General features: G+C 43.0%; 1 protein-coding gene across 2 annotated transcripts in view; it reads left to right on the top strand.

Annotated features, from left to right (window-relative positions):
* rerea (arginine-glutamic acid dipeptide (RE) repeats a) overlaps positions 1-15379 on the top strand; it is a 146838-nt gene extending 131459 nt beyond the window's left edge. The window contains exons 13-23 of one of the 2 annotated variants that reach the window (XM_034695164.1): positions 6754-6916; positions 7029-7121; positions 7626-7825; positions 8078-8239; positions 8329-8442; positions 8532-9922; positions 10545-10767; positions 10859-11570; positions 12694-12861; positions 12977-13157; positions 13273-15379. In XM_034695164.1, coding sequence (XP_034551055.1) covers positions 6754-6916; positions 7029-7121; positions 7626-7825; positions 8078-8239; positions 8329-8442; positions 8532-9922; positions 10545-10767; positions 10859-11570; positions 12694-12861; positions 12977-13157; positions 13273-13306 — 3441 coding nt within the window. In that variant the 3' untranslated portion in view covers positions 13307-15379. The remainder of the gene's footprint in view (positions 1-6753; positions 6917-7028; positions 7122-7625; positions 7826-8077; positions 8240-8328; positions 8443-8531; positions 9923-10544; positions 10768-10858; positions 11571-12693; positions 12862-12976; positions 13158-13272) is intronic. The other variant, XM_034695165.1, reaches the window with a different exon arrangement.
* The last annotated feature ends 6490 nt before the right edge of the window (positions 15380-21869 follow it).

The raw sequence follows: 21869 nt of genomic DNA, 5'->3' as shown, positions 1-21869 counted from the left end.
TTAAAACAACACAAAAAAAGACTAAACAAAGGAAATACAATTCAGAAAAATGGCAGATGATTTAAAAAATTTAAAAGGATTTTCAAAAAAATAAAGTTTTAACAGATAGGATAAGATACTCCTTTATTCATCCCACAACGGGGAAATTCATGGAGTTACAGCAGCAAACAAAAAGGTGTACAGTACAAGAATTCCAACAAGATTATATATATATATATATATATATATATATATATATAAAAGTCCATCAGTTTAGGAGTAGCTCTTAAAAGCTAAAGAGATGTATTGTGTTACTGTGGACTACAGGGAGTTCCACAGTGTCCACAGGAGCCCTACCTACCCAGTCACCTTAGGTCACAAGCTAGGATGTATAAACTGGAATGCCCCAGCAGCACCCAGGAGTCAACACATCTTTTGGAGCATGCCCTTTTAAAAACTTAAAAAGTACAAATAGTCATCAGTTTAATGATAATGTGAGCTGTAACAGTTTGCTGGTAGATCAGCTGCCAGCCTTGTAAACATACATGTACGAAGCAAAAGAAAAAAACAAACACTGAGCTGATTCATGAAGACATTTTCTGCTGCTGGTCCCTGCAGTGTTTCAGCACGGGGGTGGAAGAGACAGAAAGGTGCAGTGGCTGTGTGTTAGAAAAGCTAACACAGGTGAAGCCACCGTGTGTACTTGGCTCATGTTAACGTCACAGGTCAAACAAGTGACCTCAGATGGCAGCTGATTAAGTAGAAGCAATTATTTAAAGACAAAAAAAAACAAAAAGAAAGAAAGAAAATCGTAGTTCTCAGTTTTACTTGTGTCTTTCAAACTTCTCTGTTGCAGTTGATGGAACAGTTCAGGGAACAAAAGTCACACTGACCTCAGAGCGTGTTCTAACTTTCAGGGCATATGGCAGACCTGAGCTGTATGTCCCCTTTTGAAAACGCTGCCTTGTTTCTGTCAGCACTCAGATCAACCAGGAGGTGATGTGCCGAGCAGTTTCTTGCAACATCTTGTTCTTTCTCTCAGAGAACAGAGAGCACTGAGCCCCCTCTCCCGTCCCCCCTCCCCCTCAGGCCCTGTCATTTGCAGGATGGCCGACAGCAGAACCGTGTTCTCAACACAACCTCACAGCAGATGTTTGCCCCGGTACAATCTGTACAAACGTCAAATTGAATTCATTGCCATGTCCTTAGCTCAGCAGCCAGAACCTTGGGGATGACTGTGATTATAAATACTTTGGTTCAAACACTAATTAAACGGCTACAAACTACAGGGGCCTGGTCCAGTTGGCAGCAGCTGTCAGGAGTGTGACAGAACAGCTTCCTTGTTTGGTAAATGATATCACTTGTTAAGACGGTGAAATCGCTGTCGACTGACGGAAGCTCGACCAGCATCTATTGATGTTCATTCCGCAGACCACAGGCAATTTATTCCGGCTGAGTGTAGGCAAAATCCTCCTTTTTTTCTGCCTAATAGACGGCAAACAGAGAGCCAGAGCTCCCTGTGTAATTGAGTTCTTTGGTGGGCTTCATGTTGTAGGCTTTTTTTTGGGGGGACGAGCTTATCAGCAGAACATACAGGATCGACCCTCCAGCAAAAAAGGCACTGTTGCCATCCAATCTGCTTTCATAGGCAAAAGCGCTTACAGCGGGAAAAACACGAGTGCTGATTCTTCAGCATGTGCATCCCTGACCTGTGAAAGCAGAGCTTATTCAGTCATTCTCAGGCAGAAAGGCTCAGCGCAGCAGGGAATGGCTGTCTATTTAACCGCCTTTCACTACTCTCTGCTCCACCAGCCAAGGTCCTTTTACTATTCAGAGGCCACTGTCTGCTGATAGGCTCTGAGGCATCAGTGTGCTGGAGATCTGACTTTGAATCTACATGTGACTGATACCTGACAGTCAGATTCACCCTCAAGGTTTCATATAAAAACTACGAGGTGAATAGTGCAGCTTTGGAAATAGAGGTAAAAGATAAATCAGGATGTTGGAAGGAATTTTTTCGTTACAATTATTATTTCAACAGGAAAAAAAGGATGTTCATGTTCATATATTTAATGAAAGTTAGATATTTAGGAGTACATAACAGAATATTCTGAATTAATTTAATACCTTTCTGTCATGCTGTATCTCTCTATTACTAAGTTTCTAATTTTAGCATGTGTGGACTAATTTATGTTGACGACAAACCTATCCTTCTACATGTTACGTGCCAAGAACATCACTTTTACGTCACATTCCTCCCTGTAAAGATGATAAATATGTTCAAAGGAAGGCTTCAAAAAAAAAAACATATCCTTTTTCCGCAGGAGAACATATTGAAAGACCCTGAAGGCATCACAAGTATGTTTCTGACCTGCTTAACCACGTACGCGTTTACAAAGTTCCTCCCTTACAGTTACAGCCAGCAGGAGGATGATAGAAAAGTCAAGCACGCTCACTGAAACGACACCCTGTACAACCTGTCACGGGTGATGAAGAACCCCGTGTCCAGGGGTCGAGCACATACATAATTAAACCTGGTTTGATTTAGCTCCGAGAAATACATCCCCCCCTCACCTCGCTGAAATGAATCAGGAAGCAATCCTCCCTCCTCGGGCTGCAGACTGCAGAGGAAGCAGGAGGAGCACAGGTTCATGCAGCACTAATGGATGTTTACACAACTTACTATCGGCCACCAGAACCCAGAAAATCACACGCTCCCTGTGCGCTCCGCTCTCACGACTAAACTGCCTCAAGTTTTGAGCAGAGATTTTTTATTTGCTGAGAGACTTCCAGTAAGGATTGTGGTCAGATTCAGTGTTGATTGTCCATTGTTATCCTCTGCTGGCTCTTTATTCCTCCCTCTCTGGGCTCTCCTCCACGCTCGGCCCTCCCCCTCCTCAGCTCTCCCCTGTTCTCTCCTCCTTCCCTTGCTCTTGCCAGTAACGGCCTTAACCGTTTGGCTTCATGTCAAAGCAGGGGCCTTTTGTAGCTCTGTCACAAATCTGCCAGGAAAAACAGAAACCATCTGTTCAGGCCTGGGCCTGAGAGGGGATGAGGGTGTAAATACACAAGTTTAGCCCTCGCCCTCAGCCCTGCCCGCGCACACGGGACCACCGAGCCCAGCAAAGGATCCTGCACTCCCACTCAGCCTCAACGTGAACTTACACCCACAATCAGACTGTATGTAGTCCACAGTGAACTTAAAGTTAAGCCATAATCAGTGTTCAGCAGGAACATTAGATGGACTAAATCATAGTATATAAGTAGACAACTGAATGTGATCTTCAAAAATCTTCATCTCTAACAGCACATTAAAATTAAATTTAACTCTACAGATGCTGCCCTCATTTCCCGTGACCTGCAGAGTTAAAGGAAAATTTAGAAATCCTTTTTATTCAATAATGCAAAAAAATCTGTTAATTAAAAAAAGTATATTTATTGATAAAACAGGACTTAAAATAATTAGAAATTATTTTTAGTAATGACTCGAAACACAGATTTCTTTTCAAGTTCTGCATGAGTACAACATTAGATTAAAGAAGCATAAAAATCTCTGCATGACACATACGATCTGTACGTGTCAAAAGAAAAAATATCTCCATGCTTGCATGCAGTCAACCGTTTTAAGTGGCAATAACTGGAATGAAGGCCCTGAGTGTCGTGATAGAAGGGTAAGCCTTTCCTTGTCGGATAATCCACCGACCAGAAAGCTCCTGCAGATGGAAGCAGTCTAAAAGGCCTTATAATACCAAGCTTATGTTGTCACTATCTCATGTTCTGCGGAGCTGCAGCACACTCAGTACCACTCTGCAGTGATTTAGTGTACTGGAGGGAAATTATGGTGCAGAGGCCAGGGCCAATCTGGATTTCTATTTCAAGGATTTCAATGAAGTGTTTTAAGGACAGGTTCATGGGATCATTTCTGTTTCCCTCCTCGCTTCATTACATTTTTTAAAAAAGAGCTTTTTACTTTGAAGACTTAATAAGTACACACAAACTCCTTGGCTGAACATCTAACCACGGAGAGAGAGAGAACACAGAGTAACACATGTAAAAGTGTTGCTACGGCTGTATGGCAGCATGACACAGTGACTTTGATATAGGTATAAGTCAGTCAGGGTGAAAGACGGACGTGTTTGACTCCAAGTGAAATAGATTTGATGTGCAGACAGCCTGAGATGTAACCTGTCAATCTCCCTTTGACACTAATTTACAGCACAGAGCCTCCAACATACAGAGAGTTGCCGTGTTCATCTTAAAGTGCACTGTAGTCACTGATATAACTCAGATTCTACATGTTCAGATTCACATTTATTGATCTGCTCCCTTGATTGTGTTGTCTTACAAGTAATTCATGTTTGATAAGTTGACTACCTTCTAAATTGAGGTTTAATGAAAAAAAAGTCAAAAGAGATGATTAAAACATCTTTTTTTATAAAAACTAATATCACTCCTTTTTTAAGCCTGCAATAATTTCCCTAAATCAACATTTAATCTGAACTTGACAAGCTGCTTCTTTTGTTTTCCCCCTGTACAATTACATCTGGCAGCACCGGCTCATCAGTGCACCTGTTAATTCCCTTTCAAAAGCCCTAATGTTAATGTTTTCATTAGCTGCCGCCTAATATAATGGTGCTTGACACAGTGTAAGTGATGGAGAGGCAGGGTGACCTTTCCTCGTGTCTGCGAGCTGTTGTTCGAGGCCGTGTAGTTGTCAGCCTGCAGCGACGAGGCAGAGAGGCACTGCTGAGAACATTCATTAAGCACAAAGCAAAGCCAGCGCTCGGCACCACTCGACACTTTTGATCTGCACATTTCAATTAGATTTCACATCAGGATGCCTGCCTTCCCTCAGTTAGCACCTGCGTCCTGCCCTCCCCTACTGGCCGGCCAGGCTTTAGAGGGAGGTGCACAGGAAATGACTGGAAAGTTGTGTTACCATCCTAAAGTAGACGCACATGTTGCACATAAAAAGCTTTTTTTGACACTATAATGAAATTTGACCACTCTTTCCTTGGCTTAAGGTTAGATTAAAAAAAAATAAAAAACAGAGTGAACTGAAGGACTGTTGTTATTACAAAGTAAAAGTTTAATCGTCTGTTTCCAACTTCTTTATTTTTCAATGGGGCTCTACTGGTTTGTCTCGGTCTAGCTTCTGCATGTGGAATTGTTGCCAGTGCTCCAGATGTGCTCATCTGCTACAGTTCTGAAGTCCAAAAAGCCAAGACAACAAGCCGTAGCTCTTTGGAAAGTACACTGTAGCGCTGCCTCTGCCATAACACAGCCAGGCACCTTAATTTACCCTGAAATCGGAGAAGGTTTCAATCAGCTCAGGCAACCTCAGTAAATGTTCCCAGCACTGCTCTGCCTGATAAGAAGCTGTCCTGCAGTCGCTGCTAGATATGAATTTCCCCTAAGAGCCACATGAAGGGAGATCTTATTAGAGGGGCCTAAGCCCACTGAGTTGAGTATTTTCTGCCAATCAGAGCAGCGATTTGAAAAAGACTGTACTCGCTCCTTAATGTCAGATACTCACAAGACTTATTGGAGCGATAAAGAAGCACACACTGGCCAATCCCTGACCTTTGCTTCCCACAGCAAAGAACAAGAAGCCATCTTCCCTCGAGCAGTTTTTGTATGTCATGAGATAAGAAATAAGAAATTAAAGCTGCTTTATGTTTCCTAAAGCACCAGCATATTAGAAAATGCAAGCTTGGTTAAAATGTTATTTATTCTTATTGTTAAAATATCTTTGAGTGGAAAGCTTTAAAAACCTTTTCTCGTTTGTTTTGGTACATTTTTTAGAGGATGTTAAGCCGTTGCTGAAAAGTTGTTAATGCATTTAGAGAGCAATACACTGACTAATTTATGTCAAGTTTCTCAGCTGAGGCGGAGAAGGAAAAACAATCGATAGCCATTAAAGTCTGGGAGCTTTGTTGAACAGCAGTTTAACAGACCTCAAACAGTATGCTGGTGCCCTCTGGGCTTGAAAGATTACAGGTGACTTACGGCTCACCCAGCAGTCACACAACACCTTCATGAATTTGTTATAGAGCCAGAAGAGAAATAATAACAAACCAAGAGTGCATGTTGAGGAGGAAAAAGGCCAAAGCTCCAAAGAAAACTACATAATTATCTCTGACCCCTCTCGGCAGTTATCAATGCTTGTGTATGATGAGTGCCTGGCCGCAAAGCAGCAGTTAATATGCACAGGCTGCTTCAGCAAAGTGCTTTCTGATCCATGATTGCATGTGTTAATGTTTCAGTCGGGTATTGATTTCCTGGCTGCCTTTTGTACAGTGGATTTATCCGCCTCGCTCGCTGGCAAAGCGCGCCCCTCCGAATGTTTGATTAAAGTTCAATTGACTCTTCCAGTGAAGGGGCGAGGAGCCATTTCACTCCCTATTTGTAGCGCCAAAGCTCTGCCTGACATGTTCTTTTGTTCCCATTCACGCTCCTGCCACCCAGGCAGCCACCAATGCACTGATCCTAATATCCCTGCATTCAGTCAGCCTCCTCGCCTAATCCTGGGACAGACAGGGCCGCAGCACAAACATGCCCGGCTAGATCCAAATCCTGGCAGGGACTCATCCACTCCAGAGCCTTGTATTGTGAATTCTTGTGCTGACTGCTAATTTCTGTTTTCCACATACGCAATTCAACTACAGATTTTCACAGGGAAAACATTCCTCTTGAAAGCAAGTTTCTGAATTGGAAAGAAAACTTTATGTTTGTGTTCTTGTGATTGAGCGTTGGTTTTGTTTGTTATTTCAGGGAGAGCTCATTACCTTCTACTACTATTGGAAGAAGACTCCAGAGGCAGCAAGTTGTCGAGCCCACCGCAGACACCGCCGCCAGCCCGTCTTCCGTCGTATCAAAACACGGACAGCTTCAACTCCTGTCAACACCCCCTCTCGGCCCCCCTCCAGCGAGTTCCGTACGTATATTTGACCCTTTAACAGCAGCTAGGGAGGAAATGGGGACATGACCTTATACATTCTGGTGTAAGAGTGATTTATATAAAGGTTTTTTTCCCCCCTCTCTTCCAGTGGACCTCAGCTCAGCCAGTGAAGATGACTTTGACAGTGAAGACAGCGAACAGGAGCTGAAGGGCTACGCCTGCCGCCACTGTTTCACCACCAGTAAGACACCACCTTTCATTTACAGACACAGTCACATTCACATCATGGACTTCTTGGCTATTTCTGTCCTGAAGAGCATCAGTGTAGGGCTGTGCAACACACCCCTGTGTGACAGATGAACATCAAAGATGTCAGGACTAATTTGATCATATCAGACATGAGCCCACAGCTCGTTTAGTCTCCACCTCATTATCATCCCCCTCTTTACACACAGCTGGCCCCCACTGCCACGCTCCTATCTGATCACACTTAGGGCACTGACTTCACAATGAGGGTGGATAATAACTGATAATAACTCTACAAAAACATTAATCCACTCCTGAAAAGTCTGTAGTGATGAACAGAATGATACATAATCCTTATTTTTTTTCCTGAATGAAAAATATTTAGAATATTTGCTATTCCCATCAGTCTTACTAAAGTTGTGAGGTCATTTCCACATGCGTGTTCTTCTTTACGCCTGCATGAGTGTGTTTTTTCACAACTGTAAATGGCTTTTTTCAGCCTCCAAGGACTGGCACCACGGGGGCCGGGAGAACATCTTACTGTGCACAGACTGCCGCATCCACTTCAAGAAGTACGGTGAGCTACCCCCCATCGAGAAGCCTGTGGACCCGCCGCCATTTATGTTCAAACCTGTCAAAGAGGAAGAGGATGGACTCAGCGGGAAGCATAGCATGAGGACCCGACGGAACCGAGGCTCGGTGAGCTCACACTCCCCTATCCATCCCTCTGTTTTCACCTTCAGGGAACTGTAGCCTCAGAGTTATCTCCTGAGTAACACAGAGCCAGACTACAAAGAAATGAGTGTATACTCTGTCTAGACCCGTAGGACAGGCCAGCTCTGGAAGGGATTGTTTCATGAGTATAGTTTAGAGTGTACACATCTCAGTTTTTTTTATACAAATTAGCCCTATATAGGTCATTTTACATGTTGATTCTGTGTTTGTTTAAAGATGTCGACGCTACGTAGTGGTCGTAAGAAGCAGACAGCAAGTCCTGATGGCAGAGCCTCGCCTACCAACGAGGACCTGCGCTCCAGTGGACGTACCTCACCCAGTGCAGCAAGTACTGACAGCACAGATAGCAAGACAGACTCCATGAAGAAGCCCAGCAAGGTAAACAAAACAAAGACCGTTTGAAACTTTGTCTCGCATTGAATTTATTTAAAATGAACACTAATTACTCTACTGCTTTGGCTCCACAGAAGATTAAAGAGGAGGCTCCTTCACCTATGAAGAGTGCCAAACGGCAGCGAGAGAAGGGAGCCTCAGACACAGAGGAGCCAGAGAGAGCCAGTGCCAAAAAGTCCAAGACACAAGTGAGTCTGCGGTCTTTAAATAGCTTATTGTATATATTTCAACGCATACTTTATGTAATGACTCTGTAACTTCTTATTTTTTTCCTCAGGAGCTGAGCAGACCAGATTCGCCTTCAGAATGCGAAGGAGAAGGAGAAGGGGAAGGCGAGGGCGAGAGCTCTGACGGGCGCAGCATCAACGAGGAGCTCAGTAGCGATCCTAAAGACATTGATCAGGACAACCGGAGCTCCTCCCCAAGCATTCCCAGCCCCCGCGACAATGAGAGTGACTCAGACTCATCCGCTCAGCAGCAGAGCCAGCTCCTACAGAGCCAGCACCCTCCGGTCATCCAATGTCAGCCAGGCACCTCAGCTGCCTCCTCAGCACCACCTCCGCCTACAACCTCAGCCCCCTCATTGCCCCCACAGGTCTCCCCCACAGCAGCCTCCACCTCTCTACCTCCCCAGCCTCTGCCCCAGGCAGGCCCAGTATCTCTTATCCAGTCAGGAGCAATCCTCCACCCTCAAAGGCTTCCTTCTCCACACTCACCTATATCTCAGGCCCCGCCTCCTGGCCCCCCTGTCCCACCACCAACATTACCAAGCTCACATCACGGGCCCATGCCTCCTTTGCCCCATCCACTTCAGCCTGGCCCCTCACACCTGCCTCACCCTCACTCCATGCCCCCTCAGGGCTTCCCTGTGGGTCAGTCTCAGGTCCCTCCCCTTCCAATACCTGGCCCATCACAGCAGAGGCCTCACTCGCCTCCTTCCCAGTCCCAGCTATCCGCTCAGACCGGAGGTCAGCCTCCCAGAGAGCAGCCTCTTCCCCCTGCCCCAATGTCCATGCCTCACATCAAGCCCCCACCAACCACACCCATTCCTCAGATACCCAACCCACAGTCTCACAAACACCCACCTCATGCATCTGCGCCTCCATTCCCTCAGATGCCTTCAAACCTGCCTCCACCTCCTGCACTCAAACCACTCAGCTCTTTGTCCACCCATCATCCTCCATCGGCACACCCACCTCCCCTGCAGCTCATGCCACAAGGTCAGCAGCTCCAGCCTCCACCCGCACAGCCACCAGTCCTCACACAATCCCAGAGTCTCCCACCACCATCAGCCAGCCACCAACCTCCACCAGCTCCTCCTCTGCCACCCACCACAGCAGCCTCACACCCCAACGGGCCACCACAGCCGCCATTCTCAAGTCATCCTTTCAACACAGTTCTACCTCCAACTGGCCCTCCCCCATCCTCCTCAAACTCTATGCCCAGTATACAGCCTCCATCTTCCTCAGCTTCATCATCCTCCATCTCCATGCCACTTCCTGCCTCGGTCACTTGTGCTGGACCGGGCCCGGCACTCCCTCCCATACACATCAAAGAGGAGCCTTTGGACGAGACAGAAGAACCAGAGAGCCCCCCACCCCCACAGAGAAGCCCCTCCCCAGAGCCTACTGTCGTCAATACACCCAGCCATGCCAGCCAATCAGCACGGTACGTCTCCATTTTTACCCCCAAACTCTCTGTGAAGATGAAAACCTTCACCTGCACAAGCTGTTATTTATCAGCAGTCTGTCAAGCTGCTTACTGTCTTTTCAAGGGATTCTGATTAGCTCTCAAACACATCCAACTACAAAGAGCCTTTGCCTTCAGATTTTAAGGCTTTGATGTAAGCAACAAATCGAATGTCCTCAGCAAAAACAGACATCCAAGGCCGCAATTAGCCCTGAGCTCTGAGTGGCTGATGGTTTGGAATTATCTAGGATGGAGAGCAGGGAGATTAATTACAGTGAGATGCGAGTGAACTGAGGCATCAGAATAAAACTATCTGTAGTTGCCTTGTGCTTAAGTGGCTCTCAGACTGCCAATGAATAGCAATGAGGATGTTAATACATAGTCAGCATAGCTATAGAAGTGAATGCCAAGGGAGTTTGTTTCCTTTTGAATAATGGACCGCTGTTAGCTAATGCAAGCTGTATTTTATCTAATGGGACATTATCCTTCCATTCAACATGCCTTATTAGACAACACATACTAATTTACACACCACAACATTATTCCCTTTTTATGAGTGAACACAGAGTGTTTAAATATCTCCTCTCTATCATGACCACAGGTTCCTCAAGCACCTGGACCGGGGCTACAACTCGTGTGCTAGGACAGATTTCTACTTCACTCCCCTGGCTTCATCCAAACTGGCCAAGAAGCGAGAAGAAGCTGTGGAGAGAGTCAAGAGGGAAGCAGAACAGAAAGCCAGGGAAGAGAAGGAGAGGGAGAGGGAAAAAGAAAGAGAAAGAGAAAGAGAGCGGGAACGAGAGAAGGAAGCAGAGCGAGCTTCGGTGAGTGGTTGTTTGTTTCTCTCTTTTGTTTTGTATTAATTGTATTTTTTTCCCTTACAACCTCTCTGAACATGTCAATCTCCCCTCACAGAAACCCTCCAGTTCTCATGAAAGCAGAATGGAACCTCATATGGCTCATGCCCACATGCGTCAAGCCTACGACGGCCCCCCAACTACGATTGCAGCTGTGCCACCTTACATCGGGCCGGACACCCCTGCCCTTCGCACCCTCAGCGAGTACGCTCGACCCCACGTAATGTCCCCTACCAATCGAAACCACCCCTTCTTTGTGTCCCTCAACCCTGCGGACCCTTTGCTGGCCTATCACATGCCCAATTTATACAATGCTGATCCCGCCATGCGGGAGCGCGAGCTGCGAGAACGGGAGATGCGAGAGAGGGAGATTCGTGAGAGAGAGCTGAGGGAGAGGATGAAACCTGGTTTCGAGGTTAAGCCTCCAGAGATGGACTCACTCCACCCTTCCACAAATCCCATGGAGCACTTTGCCCGGCATGGGGCCATCACGTTGCCCCCCATGGCAGGCCCTCACCCTTTCGCCTCCTTCCATCCAGGCCTGAACCCATTAGAGCGTGAGCGGCTGGCCCTCGCCGGGCCACAGCTGCGGGCAGAAATGAGCTACCCAGAGAGGTTGGCTGCAGAGAGACTTCATGCCGAGAGGATGGCCACAGTAGCCAACGACCCCATCGCACGTCTACAGATGTTCAATGTCACGCCACACCACCACCAGCACTCGCATATCCACTCCCATCTACACCTACACCAGCAAGATCCTCTCCACCAAGGTAAAGGAAAGCCCTGCTCATACACACACATATCAATGTCTCTGTACTGTCGTTAAAATATTCTATTTGTTTAAAAAAATAACAAAGAATGATCGAAAGAAAAATGTAATGAAGAAACATTATTGTTGTTAATTATTCTGTAAATACATTTACAGAAGTCTGTTAAGGTGTTTGGTATAAAGGTTTCAAACTGACAACATTTTTTGACTTTGAGAGCCTCTACTTAGCAAAAAGTTTTACATTTCCTGTAACAGAAATCTCATGCTTGAAAGATGTTGCTGGAGTTAAACTCATAGATAAGAAAAAAAAAAAATCTATTTCAAACTTGTCAGAATTTGAATTTCTTCTCACACTTCAGAAGATGTGTTCAACATGTTTGATATGTTGTTTTACTAGTAAACAGTTTTTCTGATGAACTTTCTTAAATTTAGCTTACTTTTCTGAATGCTTCATTGTCTATTTTCAACATAGAATCTTTTTTAGTTATATATTTTTACAGCAATAGAGAGATCTGCATTATCAGCACAACGAGCAGAAAATCTTTATATAGATCATTTGTAAATTGTAACTATAATTGAAAATTGTATCGGACCTAGAGTAGAGCCTTGAGGAACTCCACAGACTGATAGTGTCTCTACTGACGATGCAGCAATTTGAAGCTGGAAATGATCTCTCTTATGAACCATGACCAAGACTTAGAATTATTTTAGTCAATCTTTAAAGTTTTCAAACATTCTGCTTTAATTCTGACATATTTCAGACCACTTGTGATGTTATCAACCCGTTAGTTTAACGTATCAGCAAGTGAAGTTATTGAAAAGTATTGAGAATCTCTTCATAACTTTTTGAAATTTAAATGAATTAGGATGCTTGAACTTCTATCATTTAAGTTCATTCTGTGATACTGTTTAAAATGTGTACATGATATCAAACTGCTTTTTACATATGAGATATGAAGTAAGCTTGCTATAGTCTTATGAAGTTCCTGATAGAGCAAACAGAAGTTTTACAGTGCATTCATGTTGTAAAGTTGCATTCTCTGTTTAACCCTGAGAGGGTATTTTGTGTGATATGCTATCTTTTGATGAGTGCACCTTTAACCTAAAACTCTGACTCCCAAAAGGTGGGGGTGAATGTCTTGTGTGTCCTCCGGGCTCTGGGGGCCATCCCCTGGCAGTAGATCCCCTGGCTGGACCTCACCTGGCCCGCTTCCCATACCCGCCCGGCGCCATCCCCAATGCCCTCCTCGGCCAGCCACACGAACACGAGATGCTGCGCCACCCCGTCTTTGGTAAGCTCACTGCCAGTTTCATCTCTCATCTGCAGTAATATCACATCCAATCCAATCAGCCCCCTGTAGCTCTGCCAAATAGCCTGATCAAATCTTTGTGTTGTGCCTCTTCCAGGTACTCCATACCCACGGGAACTACCCGGAGGCCTGCCACCGCCCATGTCCGCAGCCCACCAGCTGCAGGCCATGCATGCCCAGTCAGCTGAGCTCCAAAGGTTGGCCATGGAGCAGCAGTGGCTCCACGGGCACCATCACATGCACGGAGGACCATTGCCTGGCCAGGAGGACTACTACAGGTCAGATAAGCAACAGACAACACAATAAAGAAAACTTAATCATAAAAGAAGATAAACCTAGTGTGCATCCCTCTGACTTGTCTAACATAAACATTTGTTGTTTTGTGTGTTTCAGTCGACTGAAGAAGGAGAGCGACAAGCAGCTGTAACCGGTCAGGGGAGGCAGCGACTGACAGGTGCAGGACCTGGGAAGTTGTTACAGAGTTGTTCCATTCAGTTTTGAAGAACAAAAAAGGGCCAAGTGGATCGTCTGAGAATTCTTCTGCTATTTGGTTTTTTGTTCTGTCAAGGACTTTTTTTATTATGATTTTTCAAGACATTGACTTTCTTTGGTATATAGCCAGTAGTGACAACGTCCTCAAGACTCCTGCATGACAAGCTTCCCTGACATTTTTTTGTAGGTGCTAGAACAAGACACTGTGCTTATCAACATAAAAAAAGACAAGACCGGTCAGGCCGTTTATGGAAAAATAACAAGTGCTATCTTAAATTCAACATTTATTTTAATACATTGTTGGAGGTTTTTCATAATTTTAAGAAAAGCTACAGCATGGCGTTTTTGAGTCTGTAAATAGTATATATAAACATATAATTATTATTATAATTATTATTATTACTAGGTGTGGACTCCAAACCAAGTCGTTTCAACCTCCAATATAATTGTTTTGAAGCATTATCCCTTGTTTCAGAGGGGAGCACCATGGCATTATATATGAGCAGTTCCTGAGAGAGTTGTGGTTCAGTTGTGACGTTCCTCTGACATCACTGTGTTAGATTTAGTCCTACATATTCTCCATGTAAAACCATAAACACACCCAAATCCATTCATCATCCCGCAGCAGGCTGTCAGAATGTGTAAACTCAACATGTTGAGTTAATGATTTGAAAAACTTGAAGAGGTGACACAGTCGTCACTGCGGCTTCCGTGGAGCGCACAGCGAGACCATGGATTAAAAGAAAAAGAACAGTTTGCACTGAGAGAGCTCCACTCATCTGGTTTTACCCTTTAGCTTAAAATCACAATTTAAGTGGAAGAAAATGGAGTGACCCTTCATCTTGTTTTTACAGAGAATGATTTTAACAACCATTTTTAAAATGTAGACACCAGAAATGTTTGGCTGAACTGAAGAAATTCAAAATTGCTTTGAGTTTTTTTTTAAATTACCAGGACCTAAATTTGTTCACATAACAGGAGCCGAGCAGGACTTTGGAATTGTTTTAAAAGTGTGAATGATTGTGAGTCAGTTCAGGGTGTGTTGTTGAGTCACTTTCTCTCATCCTGGTTCAGTCGTCCATGTTTGTCGCAGGGCTCACATCTGACTGAGTCGCCCTCCAACTAGGCTGTAATAATGTTCACTGTGACACTAGAGGGGGCCTGCCGATGCACAACGACCAGGAAGGAGAGGGTGATGATTAAGTGTGACTGAATGAGTGTGCGTGCAATGAGTGTTTTCCTCACAATGTTTTCGTATGCCTTGGTTCCTTAGGGATACTCGCAGCCTCCTGGGCCTCAGGAGTGTGTGTTTGTGTGTGCCACTGACTGTTACAAGTCGTGTTGACCTGTCGTACAGTGCACATGAGCCTAAGTTTGTCTTTTTTTATTGTTTTTATCTGTAGCCATGACATAAGTTCTGCGTTTGTTCCATGAGCTAAGACTGTTTGACCGTCATGGACATCATAAAACTGTGGCTTTCTTTCTTTCTTTTAACCAAATGAAGAAACTGTACTTGCGTTTTAAAAGTTACCATATCTACCCTTGGAGCACTATAATTAACATTTGAACACTTACAAGCATCAAAGTCATGCCCCATTTTTTAAACCCCCCCAAAAAAGTCTCACTCTGTCTCGCCATCTCCCATTCCTGTCTCTCTCCCGACGACGGCTCCTTCATCATCTCGCCTTGTTTCCTGACGGTTCCCTTCGCCTTTTATTCCCTCTTTTTTGTGTCTCCAAAACCTTTGATGTTAAGTGTTGTCAATGGTTTAGCTTCTTGTTTGAAAGCAGCAATAGCAGAATGTAAATTCTGACTGCTAAGATTTATATATATACTGGTATCTTGAAGCTTATTGTATATATGAGTAGTCGCCATGGGATGACACAATGTAAACAAAAAGTAGAAATAATAAGAAAAATTGTGAGTCCTGTGTTCTCTCCATTTGAGTATTTTGTAATTTTTTTGAAAAATTTGTGGAATTAAAATAAACGACTAAGTTACACCACAACACATGGCTTGATTTTTCATTCTGCTCTCTGGTAAATAAATGAAACCTTGTGCTTTTTGTGAACAAAGTCGTCTTGCTGAGAAGAGGTGCTTTTCCGTCGCAGGAACTTTACCCCGGAACTAGGAACTTTATCCCGGAACTACGTGCATTTCGACCGTAGGAACCAGGGTCTAAATTTAGTTCAGGGGTAGATCATCTCCCCCCTGTACAGCCCCTGCTTTGGGGGGTAGTACTTCTTAAAGGTCCTGGGACTTTCGGTTGAACATAACGGTGTTTGTGGAGTTTACACAGTTGTCGAAACACAGAGGGAGTTCCTGCAAATGCATACTAGTTTAGTTTTTTATTAAGATTTCAAAATATTATTCTTCACTGGCCTGATTTGCACAATCTACCCGGGACTTCAGCCCACGGTCGAAACGCAAACAATGGGGGCACAGGAACCTTTAAGTTCAGGGTAAAGTAGTTCTGGGGACTAAAAGACCCCAGAACTCTTGGTCGAAATGTACCTGTAGAGTAGACTGCTTAATCCCAATAGCAAAGTAAAACTGTAATCCTGTTCTAAGGGTCAACAATCGTTATTACTCCCTGCTGAAAGGCAAAGACAGAAAGCTGAAACCATCTTAATGCTCTGTTTTTCTTACATTTGTGAAATGTAATTCTCTAGCTGAGCAGGGGGACTGAAGCTGGGTCTGTTTTTGATAACACTCACCTCCTACATTTGCTCTTGAATAATACAATTTTTGCAGGACAGGACGAATGTGTTACAGAATAGGTCAGGCACCCTATTTCTCATTTTCCAGCCTTCCATTTTCTCAGCTCCACAAACACCAAGCTTTAAGAGATCACCTCAGCAGCAGGTAGTGAATCTCGGGGCTGAATATTGCACTGCTGTGGTATAATAACATCAAAGGAGGGCTAAGCCAGAAGGAACACTTACTCAGACTGAGATACCTCGCTATCAGCAGGGCCGGCCTGTCATTTCATCCTGTGTGTGTGGAGAGTGATAGACCAGCAATCTGTGATGCTGTGCCGCAGCGATGGCTGTCATTTTGAGGGGGAGCTATTATTCTACCACTGCTCTCTGAAATGATGCCTCGTCCTCGGGAAAACGAGGTTCCTTGGATGCTCTATCCTGGGGCTGTCATGTGACGGCAGCTTTGTGAGAAGGTGCCGCTTGCTTGTTGTTGCTGGCTCGCCTCACCTCCCCATAAGAGACAACAAGACGTCAGAGCAGAGCAGCGCTGGCTGGTTGAATAATTCATCTCCCCCTCCTCCTCTTCCTCACCGGCGATGGAGCGACTGTGACTTGTGTCAACTCAAATCCTTCTCACAACACTGTGTGTACCCCTCAGGCATGCACACAGGGAAACATCGTCTCACAGAAATCTGCTCTTTCTGTCTGAATAGCAATATGTCTTCTGCTGCTCTCACTGTGTTATTGTGTCTGCTGCAGCAGGTTTCGGACACTGAGCCTCCTTTTCTCCTCCGTCCTCCTGTCTCTTTTCTCTCGCTCTGCCGGGCCTGCCTGCTGCGGAGAGTGATGCTCAGTGGCAGAGAGGGAGCCTACATGCTATTAGTGCATTCAGTCGGAAGGTAGCCGTGTTCCTTCAGCGGGTAGCTCTGCAGCTGCTCTGTAGCTGAGCAGGAGCCTGTTTGTGTAGAAATGAGCCATGCTGACACAGAAAGCAAAGCTGCTGCTGCTGGTGTGATTCCACAACCACTGTCTGGATTAGATTCACAGGAGACATGACACCAGATATTTCATTTGTCTGGGAGTCTGTTTTATGTTCTTTGAGTAGAAATAATCATTGACTCCATGTTCCTTTGAAAACATAGTTTGTACTCTTCTAGGCAAGAGTTCCTTTGCAAAGTTAAATTGTACGTGCTCCTGCATTATTTGCGTCATGTTTCTGTACATTGTGTCCCCCCCACTCAGATCATTTTAGAAATATCAATAAGAGTGTGTATGCTAACGTATAGTCTCCCTTATTCATAATCTGTCTACTTATCAACAATTTAACTGTTTCATTTTATACTAGTTTACTCCTCTAACATTGAAAAGTCCATCAGGTGATATTGGTAGATGTTGTCAAACTCCATGCACTGATGGCTTTGTGATGAAGATGGGAGCCATTTTTATGTGAAAATGAAAGCCTGCCCTAAGCTTTATTGTACAAATAACGGTGTCACAGACATTGATGAGTAATTTTGACCTTTTTCATGGTCTGATTTAATATCATGTGTTTTTGCTTGGTTGGTTTCCTGTTTCCTAATCTGCATTTAGTACAGTTGTCTTTGTGTGTGTTTGAACACATCTTTTTTCATCTGTTACAAGCATGTTTAACTGAATGTAACTCTTCATTATGTGAATTCAATTAAGATAATTTAATCAAAGGATCATAATGATTTCTAAATAACTTTCATGGTTGCATCATCAGCCTTCTTCCATTGATAATTTAGGAAATCCATCATCTAAAAATCAGTTCAAGTGGAGTTCACCATCAGCATTGTTCAGATTAAAGTTAAACAGGCTTAGGCATAGAAGTTGTTGCTATGACAATGTTGGATTTTTAATTCACCCTCAAAGCACGTTCATTCAGAAACATATCTAGACATATAATCTGGATATCTTGTTTCAACTGAGACGATGGATTGACATTCTGACACCTACAAAACAACAACCTGTGGCTGTGTGAGAACTCTAAATAAAAATGCAGCACAGCTGCAGGAGTTTTGTGCATGCAAATCCCAATAATTAAACCCATCTAAAATGCAAATGAACCCATCTCAAATATGCAAACATGCATTTTATTTAAAACAAGGTCGGTCCCTGCATTTCACACAGCTGAATATTTATATCAATGACACAGCCTTCATTTTCCAAGGAAAGGTTAGAGCAAGGATTTCCTGTAAAACGCTGGAATGATAAATACACCTGGAGGAGGGTTTAAATTCTGCTGTATGGTAAGATACTTGTCATGTCGCCGTGTGCTTTCAAGCACTTTTCCTGTAAAGTCAGAGTAAAGGTCAGGCTGAGAATTCAGGCTCTGCATTTGTCACAAAGCAGGTGTGAAAAACAAACCTGCCGCTTCATGCCAGGAAAAAGCCTCCCTCAGATTTTGGATAAGTGAACCTGCAGTTAGTCCATTTTTCCTGACCCTCAATCCACTCACCCAGCTGTGATCACCTCCCTCCTTATGCTGTCATTCATGGCTGAGCTTCCACACCAACTCTATCTTTTAAGAAGTGCATACCAAGTTCAGATGCTAACTTAAAGCTGTGTTGAGGAGTATTTGGATGATTTTAAAACTGACTGATATTAATGTAGATGCCTCTTCAGGACCCATAAAAAAAAACAACTTTGGTAACAGGTGTTAATCTTTCTAGATTGCTAATTCTAACACCTGTTACTGCTGACAGGGGAATGTGTCAGATGAGGCAATGAACAGCAACCTCAAGAAACAGCCTTTGCTTACATTTCCAGAGCAAATGTTCATAAGAGTGATTTTTTTTTTTACCGAGTAGACAGCAGGAGGAGGCTCTAATTTAGTTTTAGAATTATAAAAGACAAGAACAGGGGAAAGATAAAAACTTACCACTTTGTCCACAGGAGTCGCCAAAATTGCACAATCCAAAAGTTCCTCTCAGGGGCTTTAAAGTAGTTTCACAAAGAAAAGGGAACTGGAGACATAGTAGAGACTTTTTATTTTTCACAATGAAATTAATTCTTTCTTTTTTTTTAAACTTTGATAATTGATTTTCACATAGAAAAACAGTCACATCCAAAATTAGAAGTTGGTACATTTTCCTTTTTTTTTTTGGAACAAAGAAACACAGAAATGACATACGAAATACAAAACAACAAATAACCCCCCACCCCGACGCAAACTCCCTCCAGATTAACTATATAGAATTCCAAAAATGGATAACATAAGTTAAAAAGCAAGTTTAATAAGATAAACAAATGAAAGCAATAATCTAAACATTGTAAGGCACAACATGGTGATGCTCAGTCTAAAGACACACAGCAAGCCGAGCTATCAACATGAGATAAGAAAGGGTCCCAGATTTTTTTTAAAGATGTGAGCCTTGCCCCTCAGGGTCAGCCAAATATTTTCAAGTTTAAGAAAATAAAGTACACTCTTAATCCAGCTCGAATGGGTAGGTGGGGCAGAAGACTTCAAATTCAACAATATCAGCCTTCTGGCCAGCAAAGTCGTAAAAGCTAACATGTCCTTCGTGGCTGGAGAAAGAACAGATAGAGGAGGAGACACACCAAACAAAACAGTAGAAGCATTAGAGACCAGTCTTACTCAAGTTGCAGTAGTCAATGAAATTAATCATAAAGGATACATGTGTTTGATTTATTTCTCACTCAGAGCTAACTATACCAAACTCTAACCACTGTGTTTGGCCCCTGTCCTTTATCATGACACATCAATGAGTCAAAGGTTTGACTGAATCACGTGTCTAAGTTATTTACTCCCAAGTTAGTGTTATTTTTCTGCTTCCCAGTTTCTCCATTCAACAACCTCTCAGAGGGAAATCTTGAACTCTCAACACCACGAAATCTATTTCTAAAGTAGATTTCAGATACAAATTACTTTTCAGATTTTAGATTTCCAAAAGCATGTATGATTGGTTCATAGATTATTGTGAACCCTAATGACCAACTACCAGTAGAGCCATTTATGTATTAATGAATCAATATTAAAACCCAACAGTATTATAAAATAGCTCTTACAATAACTTCACATGAGAACATTTTGTTGCCAGTTCTTCTTCACTGGACTTAAAATGTTCACTTTTGACTTTGAACAGATTATTTTCATGCTTCATTTTTGCCACTTTTACTTAAAAATAAAAATGTAATATTCCCTCGTTCCTTAATTCTACTTCTACAGTTCTGTGTGACATATTGAAATTTTCACAGTTTTAATTTGGTTGCGTCTCAGATTAAAAATGTAATCCATTACATTAGGCTGTCTTAAAATAAGCATAAAATGCAGTAATTTCCACTTCAGCCAGCTTTAATATCATATTATGGTTAAGCCTATTAGACAGTTAAACTCAAAGGAACCATTCTGCCTCACTCCATGTTTAGTTTTCATTCTGTCTTCTTCTTACTTATTCATTGTGCTGAATGTTAAAGCCCATGTGATGGGTTTTTGAATGGTTATGAAACAGATTCAAATCAACAGTGACGCCTTGTTATGAACTACAAGAGCAAACAAGGCCATCTCCACACACACAGGAGGACTTTTACTAGGTGTAATTTTTAGTGCCTGGAGGGGGAGGTGTCAAACAAGATGACTGACAACACACTGAAAATAAAAATATTGTCAGAAAACATATTTACATGCGAACAGGACAAAAACAGCAAAGATTGAGGAGGTACTGATTTGTCCATAAGGGGTGCCAAAATTGACACAAATATAAAGTTCCTCACAGACAGTGGTGGACAAAGTACACAGCTTCATTACTTAAGTCAAAGTATAGATCCTCCAGGTCAAATATTACTCCAATACAAGTGAAAGTTGCTCTGTCAGATTATTACTTAAGTTAAAGTACTGAAGTACTTGCTTTTAAAAATACACAAGTATTCAAAGTACTTCTTAAAAAATCTCAAAACGTTTTATTTTCAAAATACATTAGTGCAGTCAAGAATACATTGAGGTACATTCTGTAACATTATGTTTATTTAGAAACCATTACATGAAATCTCTAAAAACTATACAATGGAATAAAAACAGACACTAAGTTACTCCAAGCACAGACAACTTAGTTTGAAATGTTCATCTGGATTGAAACAAATGTAACGTAGCTCAACATGCTTTCTCAGGTTGGACAGTGAATGTTTGTATGTTTGGGCAGAGTGGGAAACAGGGAGAACATTTCAAATGATACGTATCATTCATCATTTCAAAAACCTCTAACACGGGCTGAAGATATGACCGTGGGTGCTCAGGTGGAGAATTATAGCCATCATTACCACCTCTAAATTAACTGCCTGATCTGAGTGAAATCTGCTCTGTGTTTGCTCCACGTTCAACCGTGGAGACGCATGATATAGAGGTACGACTAAACCACTGAGACAAACAGAACTACACAAACACATTTTTCTGTCTTAGGGATCAGATTTCAGAAAAGAGAAGGAAGCTGACTTCATGAGTTGACTTAAAGCAAAAGAAGTGAGTAACTAGAGCACTGATAGAAATGTAGTGGAGTCAAAAGTATGTTATTTGTCTTCTGAATGTAGTGGAGTAAAAGTAATAAGTATCCCTAAAAAAGAATACTCAAGTAAAGTACAGATACTGAAAAAATGTACTTAAGTACAGTACTCAAGTAAAATTCCTTTGTTACTGTCCACCACTGCTCACAGGAGATGTAACTTGGGTTTTTATTGTCTCTGTGGTTTTGCTTGTTAGATTTAAGAGAGTGAATTCTTGTCAGTCTACATTACCCATAATGCATCTTAACCCCTGACAGT

The sequence above is a fragment of the Notolabrus celidotus genome, chromosome 11, assembly GCF_009762535.1.
Source record: "Notolabrus celidotus isolate fNotCel1 chromosome 11, fNotCel1.pri, whole genome shotgun sequence".
Lineage (NCBI taxonomy): Eukaryota > Metazoa > Chordata > Actinopteri > Labriformes > Labridae > Notolabrus > Notolabrus celidotus.
The sequence above is the reverse complement of the archived record's forward strand: the minus strand, read 5'-3'. Positions and strand labels throughout refer to the sequence as shown.